The 18,500-nt window shown below is 39.6% G+C and overlaps 1 protein-coding gene across 4 annotated transcripts; it reads right to left on the bottom strand.

The window, feature by feature from the left end:
- Nucleotides 1-724: 724 nt before the first annotated feature.
- Nucleotides 725-18,256, bottom strand: tspan33a (tetraspanin 33a). 4 transcript variants are annotated; one of them, XM_048267627.1, is made up of 9 exons: nucleotides 17,385-18,256; nucleotides 14,819-14,887; nucleotides 7,511-7,568; nucleotides 6,856-6,983; nucleotides 3,553-3,627; nucleotides 2,942-3,037; nucleotides 2,531-2,656; nucleotides 2,105-2,266; nucleotides 725-1,984 (listed from the first exon to the last, which is right to left on the bottom strand). In XM_048267627.1, the coding sequence occupies exons 1-9, from the start codon at nucleotides 17,418-17,420 to the stop codon at nucleotides 1,883-1,885; spliced, it is 852 nt and encodes a 283-aa protein (XP_048123584.1). In that variant the 5' UTR covers nucleotides 17,421-18,256; the 3' UTR covers nucleotides 725-1,882. The 4 variants fall into 4 exon arrangements, with proteins under 4 accessions (XP_048123584.1, XP_048123588.1, XP_048123587.1 ...); XM_048267631.1 differs by having other exon boundaries at nucleotides 16,534-18,236; XM_048267630.1 differs by having other exon boundaries at nucleotides 17,927-17,947.
- Nucleotides 18,257-18,500: the final 244 nt, after the last annotated feature.

The raw sequence follows: 18,500 nt of genomic DNA, 5'->3' as shown, positions 1-18,500 counted from the left end.
TTTATCTACTATTATTCTTTGCTCTTGTTTATGTAAAGCACATCGAAATACCTGTGTATGAAATGCACTATATAAATAAATGTGCCTTGCCTGAACAGAGCATAATGGTGTTTTTTTAAAAACAAAGTTTGGGAGGAGTCCATGGGGTTGATTGACAGCCATCACTTTTTGAAACCTCTTTACCTGCCCACTACATCATATGCTCCAGCGTTGCAAAGCCTCCCATCTCTTTCCCTCTTAGTCATTTTACCCCTTATCCACAGGGGGTGTCAGCCCACATCACTTGCACACGTCTCCCCTAATTGGCATCCCAGGACCACGGCCAGCTACCAAACATACCTATTCTCAGTGCTTGATATCAAATAATCCAATTGGCAATCCGACTACTGAAATATTGCTCAGTTTACATGAAAATGGTACAGGGCTGGTTAACACATGAAATGGTCTATACCATAAGTCAACTTTTTCATGCAATACCATCCTGTTGGCTGGCACAGAATAAACAACATTTTTGTGGTATCTGAAGACCAGATTGTTACAGATTACAGTCCTTTTGTAATAACAGGAAGAGTGCACTACAGACACAGTGAGATGCTGAACTCTCTTGTGAGACTTCCCTCATTAGTTCATATAGCTGTAGGATTTCTGCACGTTTCAACAAGCTAAATTTCAGACTTTTTAAAGACCTTATTAAGACCATTATGAATTAAATTTCAGACCTATATGAAATGTGAAAAAGTTAGTTGTAGTTTTATTGCAGGGTACGAATACCTTGGACATACAACACACGGCACTCACTATGAATGCCACATTTCTCTCTCAAAAAAAGATGTGATGAAAGCTGTATAAAATGTATTTAAGATTTAACGAAATGTTATTCGAGACCTATATCTGGACGTATTTAAGACTTTTTAAGGTCTAAAATTTTTTAGATTTTAGAGATTTTAGATATTTAAGACACTGCGGAAGCCTGAAGTTGAAATGTGGCCCATGGATACAACAGAAAAGAAAAAAACACATGAGAACACTACATCAAAATAATCTTCACATTGGCATGAGTGCACGGATAGCTCTCCCCATCTTTGTCAGAAGACATTTTGTTTGGGAAGATATTTTATATATTCTTATATTACCAGGATTTTTAAAAGTAAAAAAAAAAAAAAAAAAAAAAGGTAAATATGTTAATTGAACATCAAAAAACCTCTAAATGAATAAATGATTGAAACATCATGAATGGAAAAAAACAGCATGGATGGATAAAAATAGCTCACTGGGAACTAACAGGATAGTACAAAACAATGTAGCCTTTACACTAACCTGTATAAAGTACATGTAAAAATCTCTTTACTGGACAGATTCAAACAAACATCAAACAAAAGAACATCACATTCCACATGGATGTGCAGATGTAGAACACTCCTTGCTTTTTTGTCCATAGACCTTAGAATTTTTGAAAGCCTCACAAATTGTAAGTTTTAAATGGCACTACTGAGCATAAGGATAGGTTGTCATCTGGTGATGATCTTTTGACTCCATGGAGTTCAACTCAGCCCAGTGCTTGAAACAGCAACTCCATAACGTTATCCATCAACTGATGTTGAAAGATAGCCATGTTCCTCCTGTACAGAGTTTACTTGAATAAAAACATATAAAATACGTGGAGCCTGACAGGAAAAGACCAGAAGCTCCATCAGAATATGTATCGGTCATCCTTTCATCCATTGGCAGCTTACAGTGCAAATTTTGACCAACTGGCATCAGAAATACTTTATCAGCAATAAGGGTAGAACATTGAGTCAATAGGCCTTGGTCCTCAGTCCAGTTCTGAAGCGTGGTGAACAAGGTCCATGGAACATGAATCCATCCCACAGTAGCAGCCAGGTCAACGCCATGGATCTGATCTGTGTGCCACGCTGTACTGCTGAAGCTGGATCTGGTCCTTGATCTGATTGATGAGATTTTGTGACAAGAAAATCCCAACAAGCTGTTGAACACAAGAAGGAAATAATTAGAGAACTAAACACTGAGTGTTTATAGTGACCTTAGAAAGCTTGCTAGGCTTCACATCTGAATGTGTGAAATGTTGTTACAAACAAGCTCTTACCTGAGGGACTGCCAAACCCAGGGCTATGCCTCCTAGAAGGAACAGGTTGCTGTGGATCCAGTTCACCAGCTTGTCTATGCAGCCGCTTGTATGAATGACCTCTCCTGCTTTATCATCTTTGAGCGCCTGCATCTCATACCCACACATGGTGTTTATTACGGACTGGAATGGAAAGAGTAAAGACATAGGATGAAAACGACTCCAGACACAACCTCTTCACACCTTCAGATCATTTGTTTGTGCCTTGAAGGAAAATTCCGGTTTTTAGCACTTTAAGGCCCTTTTCTGGTTTGTTTTGGATGAACTAGAGTGGTGGACACCGAAATTTTGACGATTGGTCAAAAATATTCCTTTAACTGCATTATGTCATTTACATACACACAAACACACACAAAGCAAAAGTTACCAAATCAAATGTTTACTAACCTTGTCTTTAGAGAGCAAGCAGCAAGAGAAGGGCACACCACAGCTCTCAGGGCTGCGGCGGTCGGTGCAGTTGAAGTACATGTTCAGGGACCAGTCTTTATAGGAAATACCTCCACAGCAGCTAAACTGAGACATTGATCATTGACATAGTTTACATCAGACTGCAGGAGACAGACACTACTGACCCCTACTGACTGTGGTCATTCTTCCAGTCCTATAGGCCTGGTGGCATCCATTGCAATATGATCACCACTAAAACCACTGACTACACCTCTAACCTCCATAATAGTAGAAATAAATAAAGACCTGATATGACATCAAGATGGGTAGATAGGTCAAATAAATATTTATCCAATATCAGTGCAAGTTGTATAGAGTAAAATGTTCTGCATTAATAATTGTAGTTCTCACCTCTTTCTGACCAAAGTCGATGAGATTTTGTAAATCCAAATCATCCCTGTAATGGACAATGGCTCTGTTTATGACCTCAGTCACTTTGCCCCGGGCCTATGAGAGGAAACAGAAAACAAAAAACATCATCCCTATTCTAAAATGTATTCCCTCAGTTGGATTATCAAATCAAAGGCACCAAACATTCTCCTTAAATCTATAAAGACCATTAAATATCTCTGGTCAAAAAGCTAGCACCTAAGATATCTTATAAGACTACAGCACACAAAATGTTTTTTATGGAAATCTTTTATTGTTTCTGAGTTTTGTCATTTCTGTAGTTGCTTGTAATTTCTGAGTCCTGTAATTACAAGCAATTGTCAGCAGAGGGCATATGTCCTCCTTGCCACCATCAGCAAAAAACAGTCTAGGCTATTACTGGCAAGGGTTTATTGTGCTATTTCCTCTTTCTTGTTTAACCACTGATGGGACACTGCATTGGGCCAGACCTGAGAGGAAATGTGACTTCATTAAAAGTTAACAAACCTGTGTTGCAGTGCTTCATAAAAGGCAGGAGATGCTACGGCAAGTTCAGAAGGTTGCAAACTGATAATGTGTAACGTATACTGTACCTTATCAGAGAACACAAACCCCAGAATGCCAGCAGCCAGCTGCAGCAGGAAGATCACCGTAAGACAAATGGAAAACTAAAAGAAGTAAAGGGGAAATCAGAAGGTGATCAAGAGAACATCCTCCCTAATGTAATTGGCTGTTTCACAGTTCAATACTTTACAGAATGATGGCTTCCTGTTGCTTATCGCTGTATATGTGAGTGGGACTTAACTGGCTTGTTTACTTTAAATTCCTATACTGTGTGTTCCTATAGTATATTTTTTGCCTTTATTATGACAGAACAGTGTAGAGGCAGACAGGAAGTGAGAGTGGGAGAGAGAGATAAGTAAGTAAGTATAAGTATATATACTCTTTTGATCCCGTGAGGGAAATTTGGTCTCTGCATTTATCCCAATCAGTGAATTAGTGAAACACACTCAGCACACAGTGAACACACAGTGAGGTGAAGCTCACTGTGTGTTCCAGGCGCAGTGAGCTGCCTGCAACAACAGCGGCGCTCGGGGAGCAGTGAGGGGTTAGGTGCCTTGCTCAAGGGCACTTCAGCCGTGCCTACTGGTCGGGATTCGAACCGGCAACCCTCCGGTTACAAGTCCGAAGCGCTAACCAGTAGGCCACGGCGGGGGGAGGGGTGCCCACGGGGACAGGGGTTCGAGTCTGACCCGGGTCATTTTCCATTCCCACCCCATCTCTCTCTCCCACTTGCTTCCTGTCACTCTCTCCACTATCCTGTCAATTAAAGGCATAAAAGCCCCTTATATATATATATATATATATATATATATATAAGGGGCTTTTTATTCCTTTAATATATATATATATATATATATATATATATATATATATATATATATATATATATATATATATATATATATATATATATATATATATATATATATATATATATAAAAAAGAAAGAAATGACCTGGGACCCTGTGACCACCCAGAGATGTGGTATGAGCACTGCAGCCAGTTGCACCACAGCTTCCTTTTACACACATAAATAGAACATTCTCTTCTTGTGTGCAGAAAGCATGACACACATTTCCACTCTTAATGCAATCTACAACCCCAAATCAGGAAGTTGCGAATAAAATCTGCAATAATAATCTGCAAATCTCGTAAACCTATATTTAGCAGAAAACGGACAGACAACATATCAAGTGTTGAAAATAACAAATTTGACAATTTCATGGAAAATATAAGGACATTTTGAATTTGATGCCAGCAACATGTCTCAAAAAAGTTACAGCTTTACACCCCCTACAGCTTTGGGGTGCTTATTTCACAACCGTCTTTTTGTTCTTTTCGTTAGCTCTGCCATGATGAACATCTAAAAAATGAAGCCATCTAATAGCTAGCCGACATGCTTGAGGGGGGCGTGTGTATGTCCAGAGAATTTTAAGCATTTTGTGTTTCTCGCTCCTTCTCGCTTCTCACGGGACTTCCTGCAGACACTGCCAGGACGCTAGTGCAGATCTTGCATGACTGGTTTTCCGCTAGGAGGCGGTAGAGGGAGCAAGGAAAGCCATGATTCTCGCCACAACAGGTCATTTAACCATCTACTGTTAGGTTGAAAATGTTACATAGGGGGCCTTTAAAATATTCAGCGAATCCAGAGAAATCCCTGCAAACAAGGGACAGGGCTGAAAAACAATATTGGATGGCCGTGGTCTTTTGGTCCTCAGACAGTACTGCATTACTGTAATTTCCCAATTATTAGCCGCAGCTTATACATTGATTTTGCAAAATTTCTTCAGCTATAAGGTTAATACACAGGTGCTGTTAATATGGTATTAATACGGTTTTGTTTTTTTAACTTGCATAAAACACTGTCCTGTGGCTTATACACAATGTGGCTAATACACAGGAAATTACTGTAAAACCAGACCTGTTTCTGGAAAAGAAAATCATTGTAAGGGCTCAGGAAAACTTCAGATAACCACTGTCTGTGGTAACAGTTTGATGCTCCATTCACAAATGCTAGTGTAGACTCTACCATGCAAAGAAGAAATTGTATTTAGACATAATACAGAAATGCCACCATCTTATCTGGGCCCAAGCTCATTTAAGAAATCATGGACTATATATCCTCTGGGCTAAAGAGGAGATTGACTAACCAACTTGTTACAGGCTAGTGCTCAGTTCAAAATCCAGCATCTATGATGGCATGGAGGTGCATTAGTGCCTATGGCATGGATATCTTGCACATCTAGCAAGCACAATCAATTCTGAATGCATCCAAGTTTTGAGCAACATATTTTGCCATCCAGATGACCTCTTTTTCAGGGAAGACCTTGATTTTTTCAGGAAAACAATGCCTAAATGAATTCTGCACATATTTAAACAGTATGGCTAGAAGAGTCGTCCAGGTGCTGAAATGACCTGTCTGCAGTACAGACCTGTCAAATTGGGTGCATCATGGAATGAAAAACATGATCAAGAAGACCCCAGACTGTTGAGCAACTGAAATCCTATATCGGGCAAGAATGGGACAACATTTCATTCTCAAAAACTGGTCTCCTCCTAAACATTTACAGAATGTTGTTAGATGAAGAGGTGAAGCAGCACAGTGGTAAACATGCCCCTGTCCCAACATTTTTGATACGTGTTGCTGACATCAAATTCAAAATTAATATATATTTTTCATGAAATAGTCAAATTTGTAATTTTCAACATTTGGTATGTTATATATGTCCTTTTTGCAGCTGCAGGACCCATCTTGCACCCAGCATTATGTGTTGCCAAGCACACTGCCAGTCTTATACCCAATCTTATACCCAAGGCCTTTATTCCTATCTTATACCCAAGGCCTTTATTCCTATCTTATACCCAAGGCCTTTATTCCTATCTTATACCCAAGGCCTTTATTCCTATCTTATACCCAAGGCACTGATGACGTTTTCACTATGCACTCTAGCTCAATTGAAAATTGCGGCCATGGGCATGTCAATGACAAAAATAGGTGTGGTCAGGCGCATGATCCAAAAATCATTACGCCACTGACCAAGCAGTCTAAAGCGAAAAGCACATACAAGCACAGCTATTTTGAAGGCACACTGTAAGCAGCCCTTAGCAATGAATTCCACTCCCAGGCAATGACTTGTCCGTGGTATCCTTAGGATTTTTAATCATTCAGTCGAACATTTGAGCCCTAGGAGTTTTTATTTGCATTTTACACAATGTCCCAACTTTTTCTGATTTGGGGTTGTAGACTATGACTTAGATACAATACACCTGTCACCATGGATACAGCTGCCTCAAGCTCTCTGGGTGCTGTGGAAAAAGGAGTGGCATCTTACTGTTTGTAGAAGGCAGATGTTTTCCCTGAGGGAGCCGATACACCCACAGAAGGTGATGAGGAACATGAGTGAGCCCACGACTATCAGCAGGATGGCAGGGTCCACTGTCAGGTGCGCCATGGCTGCCTCTGAGGGGGGACAGAGAGTGAGGCGGGGAAAGGAAGTAATGAGAGAACAGAATGGAACAGAAGTCATGCATGCAGAGAGAGAGAGAGAGAGAGAAAGAAAGAGAAAGAGAGAGAGAGCGAGAGAGAGATTATGACCTGGCTGACTGATTGTACATGTTTAAAACTCTTGATAATAAGTCATGCCCCAAGGCTACACTAAAACAGGCAGTGCTCAGAGCTCCATTTAGCTACTAGCTATTGTAACCTGTCAAAATTACAACCACACCTCCTAAAGCATGTTCAAACAGACGTATACGCCTTCATTTCCAATCCTCCAGATATGCAACAACAACAACAACACATTACATTTATATAGCGCTTTTCTCGTTACTCAAAGCGCATCACATGGATGGGGGGGACCTCACTAGTAACTGTAGTCACTGTTCCTGGAAGGAATTTCTTCTTGGGAATTATGATAACATGACTGTTTGTGTGAGACTTAATGAAGCTTTCGTGTAGAATTCACATGGCTGATTAATATCACCTACCTGTATGTTTCGTCATACGTGCATAAACACCAATCGATATCAGTACCAGTGAAATCACCTGTGAAAGACGAGAGTGTGGTTTAGTGTGAAACAAAGTCAACATTTGTATACAACAGATGAAAGAAACAGGAAATAGGTGCTGTCGAGCTCAGCTGCGCCTCATGCAACACCCCTTAGCTGAGTCTAACCTACGGATGCTCAAGGCTTATTGGCTAAGCATCCATGCTTTCTAAGGGGAGAAACACTTTATGGTAACTACATGACAGCTATTACTGCACTTTCAACTGTACTGAAAAGGACATATTTCAGTCAAAGGTTTTTTTTTAAGTAACTCTTTTTTATGTTATTGGCAGGCATTGGCATAACTGTATTTTCATTCCAAAATAATTACACCGCTGTGATAATATAAATCTATTCCTTTTTTATACCTAAACAATATATTGTTAATACTATACACTAAGAAGTTTGTGATTCTAACACCATACTTTTTTTGTCAAATTAAGTGATTTTCTCCTCCATGCAGTTTTTGCGCTCAATGAACAAACATAGAGGCACGGACCGAGAAAACAATCCCAGCCAATCAACTAAGTATAAGTATATATACTCTTTTGATCACGTAAGGGAAATTTGGTCTCTACATTTATCCCAATCCGTGAATTAGTGAAACACACTCAGCACACAGTGAACACACATTGAGGTGAAGCACACACTAGTCCTGGTGCAGTGAGCTGCCTGCTACAACAGCAGCGCTCGGGGAGCAGTGAGGGGTTAGGTGCCTTGCTCAAGGGCACTTCAGCCATTCCTACTGGTCGGGGTTCGAACCGGCAACCCTCCGGTTACAAGTCTGAAGCGCTAACCAGTAGGCCACTGGTTGATTAAGGAGCACGAAAGAGAGAGGTGTGATTTCATAGAGCTCAAATATAACCTTTAGCCAAACTGAAACACTAACTCTACCTTTAGAGAAACTTGAACATGGATTTCCATATTACTTTCACACCCTATTGTTCAGGTGTTCAAGTGTGGATACAGTGTATATCAATAATCAATGCCATTTGTTTCATTTGCTAACAGCAAAGTATGTGTAATCTGGAAACTGAAAGTGAAAGAGAGTAAAGTGCTATATAAATGTAACGTGTTGTTGTTGCTGGAAGATGCAATAAAAATTGCCTTTTCCAGGCATTTTCAATAAACAGCATGAAAGTAAACTATCAATAAAAGCTTGCTGTCATGGGTTTTCCCAGTACCAAATTTGAAGGCTGGAAAACAGTATATACAGTATGTGGCCCACCAAGTCGATGTAAAATACGTATCATATTTGAAAGTTGCCCTTTATACTATAATCCGATCAGTCATTATCACTTAACATTCACACGATATTTGCTGATTCCCACTTTGTTCTGTTTTCTGATGAACCATCCGAAAGATACCACATGAAGCACCTGAGAACTTGACGACAGTTTGGAAGACGGGATCCAGTGATAATCGAGTCATCCTGAACAAGGCCACTACCCAAACCAAATATCCAAGACTATTGTCTTGTAGACAGAGTACATTTTGATGACTGTGGATTGGCATTAGGCTACTAATACACTCTCCACTAAAAGCCATGTTGCAAAAAAAAAATTCATGTAATCCTGTGTGATACAACTACCACTCTACACTAAACAAAACATTCCCACGCATGTAGCCTATATCGGATTTGGAATTATGAGATTTTTATAACACCATAGCAGTTAAAATAAAAGATTAACGACAAGTGTTACAATACACATTAAGGTGTTTTTCATCAAATGACATATTCAAAATATATAAAATAAAATGTTTTTCTGAGAAAAATCACCAAAATATGTATGACAATATAAAGAAACCCAATGTTTATCCAGTGAGCTGTGTGCTTTCTGTCCTTAATACAGTTATTATTCAAATAACTACTGGCTAACAAATTGATAATAGTGAAATAATGTGAAATATACCCCCATAGTCCCCCATATTGCCAGGCGATTTCCTGAATTTGGCAACAATTTCGACCATTCATAAAGGTTAATGGTGGGCCACCTAAATATTATCCAATTTACTTCAAAATTTACCAGGAATATAATATATCTCATTGGAACATAAGCATAGGGACAGATTAATTTGCATATGTCAAGGCGGATGATGCACCCTAATATATATATTTGTTTTAAAGGTCTAAAATTCAGACGTATGGCCTCAATTTAACCCTGAACAAAGCTGCTACATACATGTTTTCGTTTCTTTGAGAGTTTGTGAACATAAACATAAACAGTTCAATGTGAAAGAAAACAGCAAAATCACAAAAATAATGTTTTTTAAAGTTATACTGTGTGTATGGCTGTTTAAGAATTTTAAATAAGGAAGCAGATTGGCACTTGGCAAAAAAAAAGCTATAGGGTAAAGTCTGGTCAGTGACTCTGAAAGACGCTTTCACATCCCTGTCCGCTGAGGGCACACTCAGCTTTCCCAACACAATATGAGGAAACTAGCAAATCCTTCCCTCAAATGACTCTCAGGTTACCATGAAACACCAGGTCCCATGGGAGGCAAAGCAGTATCTGTGGCCTACTAAACAAAGGACTTGAGAAAGTGAGTTTCTGGACAAACAGGACAAGCCAGATTTATTTTATCGATGTCCATGGTGACTCTATTTGAAATGGACAAATACATCTCAACAAATGCAAGCACAGGGAACTGATAAAGAGCAAGACTCATGAATTCCAGCAATGTGTTTGACACTGGAAACTTTCAGCCATTACTTAAAGGTGTAGGTTTTTGAACATTCTAAGTTCCGCAACAATTTGAAGGTTCTAAAATTCTATGTTGAATTCAATGAACCCAGATATTCTTTAGAATGTTAATTTCCCAACATTCCCGTCACTAAGGGTTAATCCAAGCCTTGCTTGGTTACACTGTGGGTTGAAAATTACAAAAAAGAACAGACGCTACATAAATGTTTTTTTTTTTTATTTCTTTCCCACTTTTATCTTGCTAGAAGTCAGGTTGTTGAAGGAAAATTGCATGTCCCTATCCTTCCAGCCTAGTATGATCCCAGCTTTGCTTTTGCACAGGACTTTGAAGTCTCATGTCAAGTACACATTCCACAGAGTTTTGTCAGAAATACAGCAAGCAGCTACATGCTTTTTCTTAACAAAACATTGTGCAAAAATATTTGGTGGATTGCTCTGGACAATATATGATGCTAAAAACCGTCCTGTAATTAATGGTTGTCATGAACACCATTACACCGCAGCTTGATATGGTGAATGACCAAAATCCTCAGGATGTAATCAAGAATAGGTCACAGTATTGACTATACTGATTTACTACTCATTTGTCATGAAGCAGTAATAATGCAAGCAAGCGGTCAATGACCATACTTGGGTTCTGCAAATGAACAAAACAATCCTAGTCGCTTCTAGCTTGCCATTTTGTCTTTGGTCAGACCACAAAGAAGACACTTCCTGGCTCTACACATCCTATCCAGACATCACAACAGTCACATAAACGGCATGTCTGGGGTAACTTTTGAATTCCTCTTAATAGATCCTAGCAATAATCTGTTGAAGAAATCTGCAATAACAGGCCTGTTGTTCTGGTGGGTCTTAGTTCCAAATCTCCTTATAGATGGCCATGGGGTTCTGGGGGGCACCTGACATCATGGTGTAACACCACAGCACCATTCAGTTTTGAAAATTACCAGAGCATAAATGACTTCAAAATCAACCCTGAGCATGATTACAAATTCACAGGGGTTACAGATGAAAGTGGGGAATGTTTAACTTGAATGGGCTTGTTAGACATAATAGGCATATTCAACAACAAGCAAATGTTGACCTTGAATAAACAGTGATACCATAAATGAACAGACTTTCAGTTTAGCTCACTGAGTTATGAAATTGTAAAATGTAAGCTACGAGTGTGACAAAAGATCATTAATATGTAGCCCATGCCCTAAGAAGGTAAATTGTTTAGTCAGCACGTGATAAGGGCAATCTGAGACAAGTGGGCAATGACAAAAATAAATAAAAAAACTGCATCCTCCCAACAATGAGTAGAGAACTGCAACTACTGGTAGATTAAACCACTTCCTGTCATCCCACATATGCTGAGACAAACAGTTTCCATTTAATTTTGATAACTTCGAAAACATTCTCAGCATTTGAAATTGCTCATGCAGGTGTAAACTCATTAGGCCTAGCATTTTAAATTAGAATCATTTTACAGGCCTACACAAGACCTTGACAACTTGCTCAGTTTCACATATGTTTCTCTGAGGGGGGGCGACAAGAGTTCAGCAAGAGCTCAGTGACAACTAAAACCAACAAATGAGAGGAAGTTGATTCATACACATCAGACCAATAGTTTCATTATGATAGCCTACGTCAGATGTCACAACATCTTACTAGTTCAAATGGTCCCCCCCAGATCACAAAAAAGAACTATAGGTAGGCTATAGGCTTTGTGCTAGATTTTTCCTGAACAGGAAATCCTTCCTCTGCTAAATTAGAATTTATAAAACCTTAAATTCGATTAACAATTAGCCTAACTTAACCAACAGAAAATTATTTTGGAAAGTTTTAAAATGCATAAACTAAGCCCTTGCCAACATAATTCAAATCAGGTAGGCTATGCCTATGTCATAGGTTACGGCACAATTCTAAAGACAATTTTAAGGGTAAGCCTATTCTATCTAACAGAGTGACAAAGACAAGAACTATCCTCCTTACCCAGAATATCATGTTGAAAAAGAAAAGGACGTATTTCACAACTGGGCTGACAAAGCTGAACTCGTCTCTCGACTGCGCTCCTCTTTTCCCCATGTTGAAAACGATAAGAAAATCCTCGATCGTTGGACCGAGTGTAGCCTATTTTACAAGTTTCCGTCCAGGTCAACTTGGTTGCTGCAGACGCCGGTCATTAGCTCTACAGATGTTTTCTGTTTTGATGGGACGTCAACTATGCTGTCAGGGTACGTAGGTCGGTAGTGAGTGCGTTTGCTGGTCTCCACAAGGTATTTCCTTATTCAGTCAAGAGCGGCAACACAGAAATCACAAGTGCACGTCTAGCGCGTGGCTCTGTTGGAAACAGGCAGTGGGCGTTCCTCTTCTTCAGCATAAGTCACCTGTCGATAAGGGGCGTGACCATATCGTGCAGGTAGGTAGGCCAGTCTCTCAAAAATAATAACCTATTCCAGGTAGGCCTATTCCAACTAACATTAACTTCTGCTAGTTTTTGTTTTTTGTTCTTTAAAATGGACCTAATCAGTCGGGGTTATAGATAACTTGAGCAGAACAGGCTATACAAATATTTGGCTTACAGTGAATTTAAACATAGCCCACATAATGATTGCCAATTGTGCATTCAAACTTAAGCACAGTCACCTGCTTTGGCAGAGCGTGTAGGACAATGAGTTCATTCAACTAGGCATGTGTTAACAGTCACCCTCAATAATACGAGACTGGCGACCCTGCAGTCAACATGCTCTTATTGTATTATCTCCCCTTACTCCCTCCTCCCCCATCTCAGCAGACTATGCACTCTGGTATGTGAAAAAACATCCATTAACCACAAATGTGAAAGGAGCAGACGACCGTTATTCTATGAAGTCAGATCTCCTTTAGGCCTACTAAACAATTTCTCTGTCTTTTTTTTCTCCTGATGACAACACATCATTGACCTGTGTGTCTCATATGCAACAAGACATTGGGCCAAGAGAGGAGAGGGAAGTTGAATAGTCTACAGGGAAGAGTTCATAGGGAACAGAGGTACTCTTTGGCTGTAGTCTCTCTTAATCATTGGCAGACCTCCTTGGTAAACTCTTCTCATAGAGGATCCTAGTGCCAGCTGGCTGTTAGGTGTATGCCAGGTCTGGGTTTACCACTTAAAGGAGAATGCAGGCCTTGTTAACCATGTACAGATAGCTGTTTGTACACAGCTCCCTCTTCTGGCTGTATGGTCATGTTGATATTTAATGGATATTGTCCATCTCAGGAGAGAGATTTCTGATCATGTATCTGATGACTAGACAGACATAATATTATCTTTTTTTTGTAATCATACAAAGGCAAGGCAAAGAAAAGAGGTATTCGAGCATAGTTCCCTTTTGTTCTCTCCATTATTAAGGAGTGTGGTCATCATGAAATTAAGCGTGCACAAATATAACAGGTGTAGGTCGACTTGGAACTTTGACGATGCTCAGAACACATAACCTGCACTGATATTGGGGCCTGTGTCTAAAAGGAAATCCTAACCGACTTGATACATTAGGTGGGAAGGACCTCTTTAACAGCAGCTGAACTAGACTCTGGAGGAAATGGCAGACCAGAGAGAAACTGTTATTGGACAACCTCACGATCTCCCTCACAAATATTTGTGCTTGTTAAACAAAGCAACATTATCCAGATAGACTTGCTAGAATTCTTCTGAACTTTTGAGTCATAAAATCTTATTTTTTTGAAATCTTGGAAAATAGTCTAATCATAGAGAACTGATTGAACACGGATTTGTAAATCAGTGAGCTTTTGGAAGCGATTTGGCCGACAACAAAATGGATGTTTAGTATTCAAAAACAGGGTGGAAAAACTGTTGGACTTCAACAAGAACTCCAATCTCCACTGAACCTAGTCCAGCGCTGCAGAAGAAAGGCATAGTTTCTGACCCCAATCATCCCAGCCACTGTCTTTTCACCCTCCTGCCTTCTGGCAGACGATACAAGAGCATAAGGACCCGTACCAGCACCGTCCTTGGAAATTCCCACATAATGGCACTTAGTTTTACCCTCTTCCTCCTTCTCTCTCCATCCTATTTTTTTATAGTATTTTTTTTTATTGAAGTCGAATGGACACTTTCAATGCAAGGAATTTCAATGCTGATAAATGCTTATTTATGAGTACATGATAATAAACTTGAACTTGAACTAATGTTGCCACTGTCATTATGATATACCCCAAATTCTAACATATCCCTTTGGAGAGTTCCCGAGTGACAGTGAATGGAAAGTCCAAGAATGGCAAATCCTCCAACCAATGGTTGCCAAACCCCTTGCTTTAAAGTCTATGCTTGCATTGTAAAGACCACATTTGAGTTGCATTGTTTTGTACACAAATTAGACAGGCTGGCCACATTGCAAAGAGAGGTATTTATTCCGGTCACAATAAATATACCTTTAGGTAAGGGGAAATATCTCTGCAAAGTGAAGTAAGCACCCCTGTGAGTTTTATTAAGGGCCAATGTGTTATGTTGTGAGTAGACACTTCCCTCCTTATTCAGAATTGATCAGGAATCTCATACCATCTTATCTCCCTTAATCTTCTCGGTTTCAATAATAGTGTTCCCAATTTCTTTGGTCCTTTGGTTGTCCTAAAGAGAAGAAACAGAATATACAATTAATAGCTTGAACAAGCTTTCGATACCCTGTGGCAGTTGCTCAAATACAGTAGTTGTTCCAGGTGCACTCCACTCATTGACTTCCTTATTTGTTATAAAAGTTGACCTGTAGAGGGCAGTACAGACCACAGAAGGCCATAATCTGTCTTCTAATAGGTGTGCAACAAATCACAAATAGTGCTTCTTATTAGATGCACTGCATTGCCGTACATGTCATAACCGTGTGATGGTGATGGTGTTGCCTATATGCCTCCCATGCCCACCCCATACTTTTGCAACTCCTTGTGAACCTCAAGTCTTACATCCACTGCGAAGGTACATCCAATCGAAGTGCAGAGACCACAGCCACAAAATACATCTTTGTCTTAAAAAATCAGATGTTATTTGGAGATTTTGACATTTTTCTCCATAACCCGCTTTAGGAGCAATCAGGAGCAAAAGAATAGATAACTCAGATCAATGAGAGGGATAGGGGTGGGGTAATAAATCCATCTGTGCATTTGAATTTCCTTGGAAAGGATTCAAGAGTTGAACGTACCAATGTCCAGAAAAGCAATTGTTATTTACTTCCTGGGTTTTAGGTGATTCAGAAATTTGCTCGAATGGGAACATTGCCAGACAGATCTGATGAACAAATCCAAATGCACTCACAGATTTGTCTCGGTTCGCACAGGTTATACACACATACAGCACCAACATGTGTCTAAACTAGTAGCCCATGCAATGGCCCAACAGCTGAGAAAGTTGGTGATACCCAAGCGAATCCATGTGTGTGAATGTCTGTATGTAAGTCTGTGAGAGATGCTGTAGCCTATGTCTTCCTGTGTATTGGATCTTATGTCCCCCAGAATTTTCCTTTAAGGAGAAATATGTAGGTAGGTTATGGTATATATTTTCTGTAATCCAAAATAGATTAGTTGTATGCAAGAATGTTGTTAGATTTTTTTCCATAGTAGGAAACCTTATTCACTGATGCTATACTGCTGCTGCTGCAAAAAAAAAAAATCGCACCTGTTCTGGAAATCAATATGTAAAATTTTATTAACTTTGACCCTTTACATCAGACATTTGGATAGGCATATTGGCTGCAAAATTTGTATTAGCTGTTTGCAGCCATTTTGGTGTATGACCCAAATTAAACTGGGAGATGAGTGAATGTATGTAAGCTGAAGCACTTCGTGCAATATTGCCATGTATCGTTTGCAGCACATATGAATGGAATTTTACTGACTTGAGTAGGAATATCCATGTAGGAATATTGTAGTGATCTTATCCTGTAAAATCCTGTGATTTTTTACTTTCTTGTCACAAGATATTGGCCCCTGCAGTACTAGATTTATTTTATTGGTGTCACTCACTAGGTGGTGCTAACACCACAAATGAAACCTAATTACCCTGGGTCCTATCGGCCAATTTACCATTAAAATGATCATGTATTTCATCAGTGTTTATTGGCTTATTCCTTATTTAGGCCTACACAACTTCAAAAAGGGGGGGGGGGGGGGGGGCACGCCAAGTTTCATGTGTAGCCTACAGATCTACAGATGCAACGGATATCAATCCCTGAAAATCTCTTATGGGGGGGGGGGCTGTAAACTGGGGGTGCTGACAAAACCTACCCAATTAGGCCGCTGCAGCTATTACTCCTCAAGCCATAAACTTAGGGTATTCCTCAGCAACGTTCGTATAGGCTGGGCCATGGCCAAACTGAACACCACCAAGCCAAATCAACAAAATAATCATCAAACGTTTGTAGGCAACCCTGCATAGAACTGATTACCTGGTGCATTGTCAGCATTAGTGAATTTCACTAAAAAAAATAAGACATGCACGGTCAGAACCAGTGAATAAGGCTATCTGATAATCACAATAAACTGATGGCCTACGATGGTGTAACAGAAGACCGCAAGAGGGGGCTACGCATCGCAAAATGACTTCGAAGGGCGATTTCAAAGTAACTCGCATAGATATCAAGACGGATGCGTAGGCTAACTCTTTACACATCTCATTCTCGGCTCTGGTGGTACCCAAAATCATACCAATCGCCTTACCTAACGTCACAATTCGAGAATGGTTTGATAGTCTACATCAAGCTGTCAAATTCCATTCCTGGTGACTAGCTCTCTGCACCTGTGTGGAATCTGTGGATAACTCACCTATTGCTTAATAAGTTGCATGGATGTGAAAGGCTTCATATAGCTAGTGAGTGAAGGTAAAATGAGTCAGCTAGATTAATTTGTTTATTTAAGAAACGTTAAGTGTTTATACATGAAGTCAGGTTAATCCAACCATGATAAAAGTTAACGAATCAGCTGGATGCCTAGCTTCTAAATAACGTCAATGTTCCGCTAACGTCAACACTACCTAACGATAAAACTTTTAAAACTGTCTAGGTTAGTGTTTTACCCAATATGACGTTAACGTTACCGGACATTGCTGATCAGTAACCATTAATTAGCTGCTTAGTTACCTCACTTTTAACATTATAATTCCATGCAGGATACATATCCGTCTAAAGCGACTGAGCTTACTAGAGGTTTGCTAACTAGCTAGCACTGACGTTACACATTTCAGAAGCTAACGTTAGCTGGCTTATGACGGGTAACGCTAACGTTATTCAATGCGTAACATTTATTCTTCTGTTGGTCTGATAGACGCGGGTAAATACAGCGTCCTATGCTTACAGAGGGTTAACGTTAGGTGACTCTTCAGCGCACTTCGGGAAGAATTACCGCACAAACACGTTCACGCAATGTTAATCAAAAGATAGCCTGGATGAGTGTGTCCTACGTCGCTAACCAAAGTTAGCTAGCTGACGGATGACCAGTCTCACGAGGAGGATGGCGGCGAATGCAACAGCGTTTGCAAAAATCAACATCATATTCCTTGACATTAAGCGTCAAATATTTTGAAACCTAATCGTGACAGTCCTATTCATAACTCGGAAAACCTCAAGTAAAATCAGATCTGCGGTGTCAATTCCACAAAATGGGGTCTTAAAGCGTTACGCACCGCCATTTTGTGACAGTCTGTACGGCGCTCAAAGGGGGTACGTGTAATGGTTGAATGTAGTAACCCCGTCAAGTAGCTAGATATCCGCCTGGCAGTTATAAAAAGGGATCATGGGCAATTTCAATTAATTCTCGTAAACACACTTTACTTCTCAGTAGTGCAAGAGTTCAAAGAATGAGCACACCCATGTATAGTTTAATACAAAACAGTAAAAGACAATATTACATTTTTGACATTTTTACTTTTACTGCCCTCAATAGTTCGACACTAATACGTTATGGATGTGCATGTCACTGATAGCCACGGGTGTTTTCCTTTACACCCAGTTATAGTACAACGTTCTACAAGTGCTAGATTAAAAAAACATTATGTTATCTGATTAAAATTTCAGTTTTTGTAAGAAACACTACCATTACTACTCCATTTGGAATCAGAGTAAAGCCTATATAGACATTATTGTCAAAATGTAGGTATACTTAATTCATTAGTTTCTTTTCATTAGATTATAATTTTAAACTCTTCATGCACTCATTTTATTTCCAATTTGTTGTTTTCAGGCATACACTAACATAAT

Source organism: Alosa alosa, chromosome 17 (assembly GCF_017589495.1).
Source record: "Alosa alosa isolate M-15738 ecotype Scorff River chromosome 17, AALO_Geno_1.1, whole genome shotgun sequence".
Taxonomy (NCBI): Eukaryota; Metazoa; Chordata; class Actinopteri; order Clupeiformes; family Clupeidae; genus Alosa; species Alosa alosa.
The sequence above is the reverse complement of the archived record's forward strand: the minus strand, read 5'-3'. Positions and strand labels throughout refer to the sequence as shown.

Coding starts and splice junctions, on each gene's coding strand:
- tspan33a (XM_048267627.1), bottom strand. CDS start 17,420: ATGTATCCTGCATGGAATTATAATGTTAAAAGTGAG. Junction 6,984..7,510: donor ACGTATGACGAAACATACAG/GTAGGTGATATT, acceptor GTCCCCCCTCAG/AGGCAGCCATGGCGCACCTG. Junction 1,985..2,104: donor TGGGTTTGGCAGTCCCTCAG/GTAAGAGCTTGT, acceptor TGTGTTCAACAG/CTTGTTGGGATTTTCTTGTC.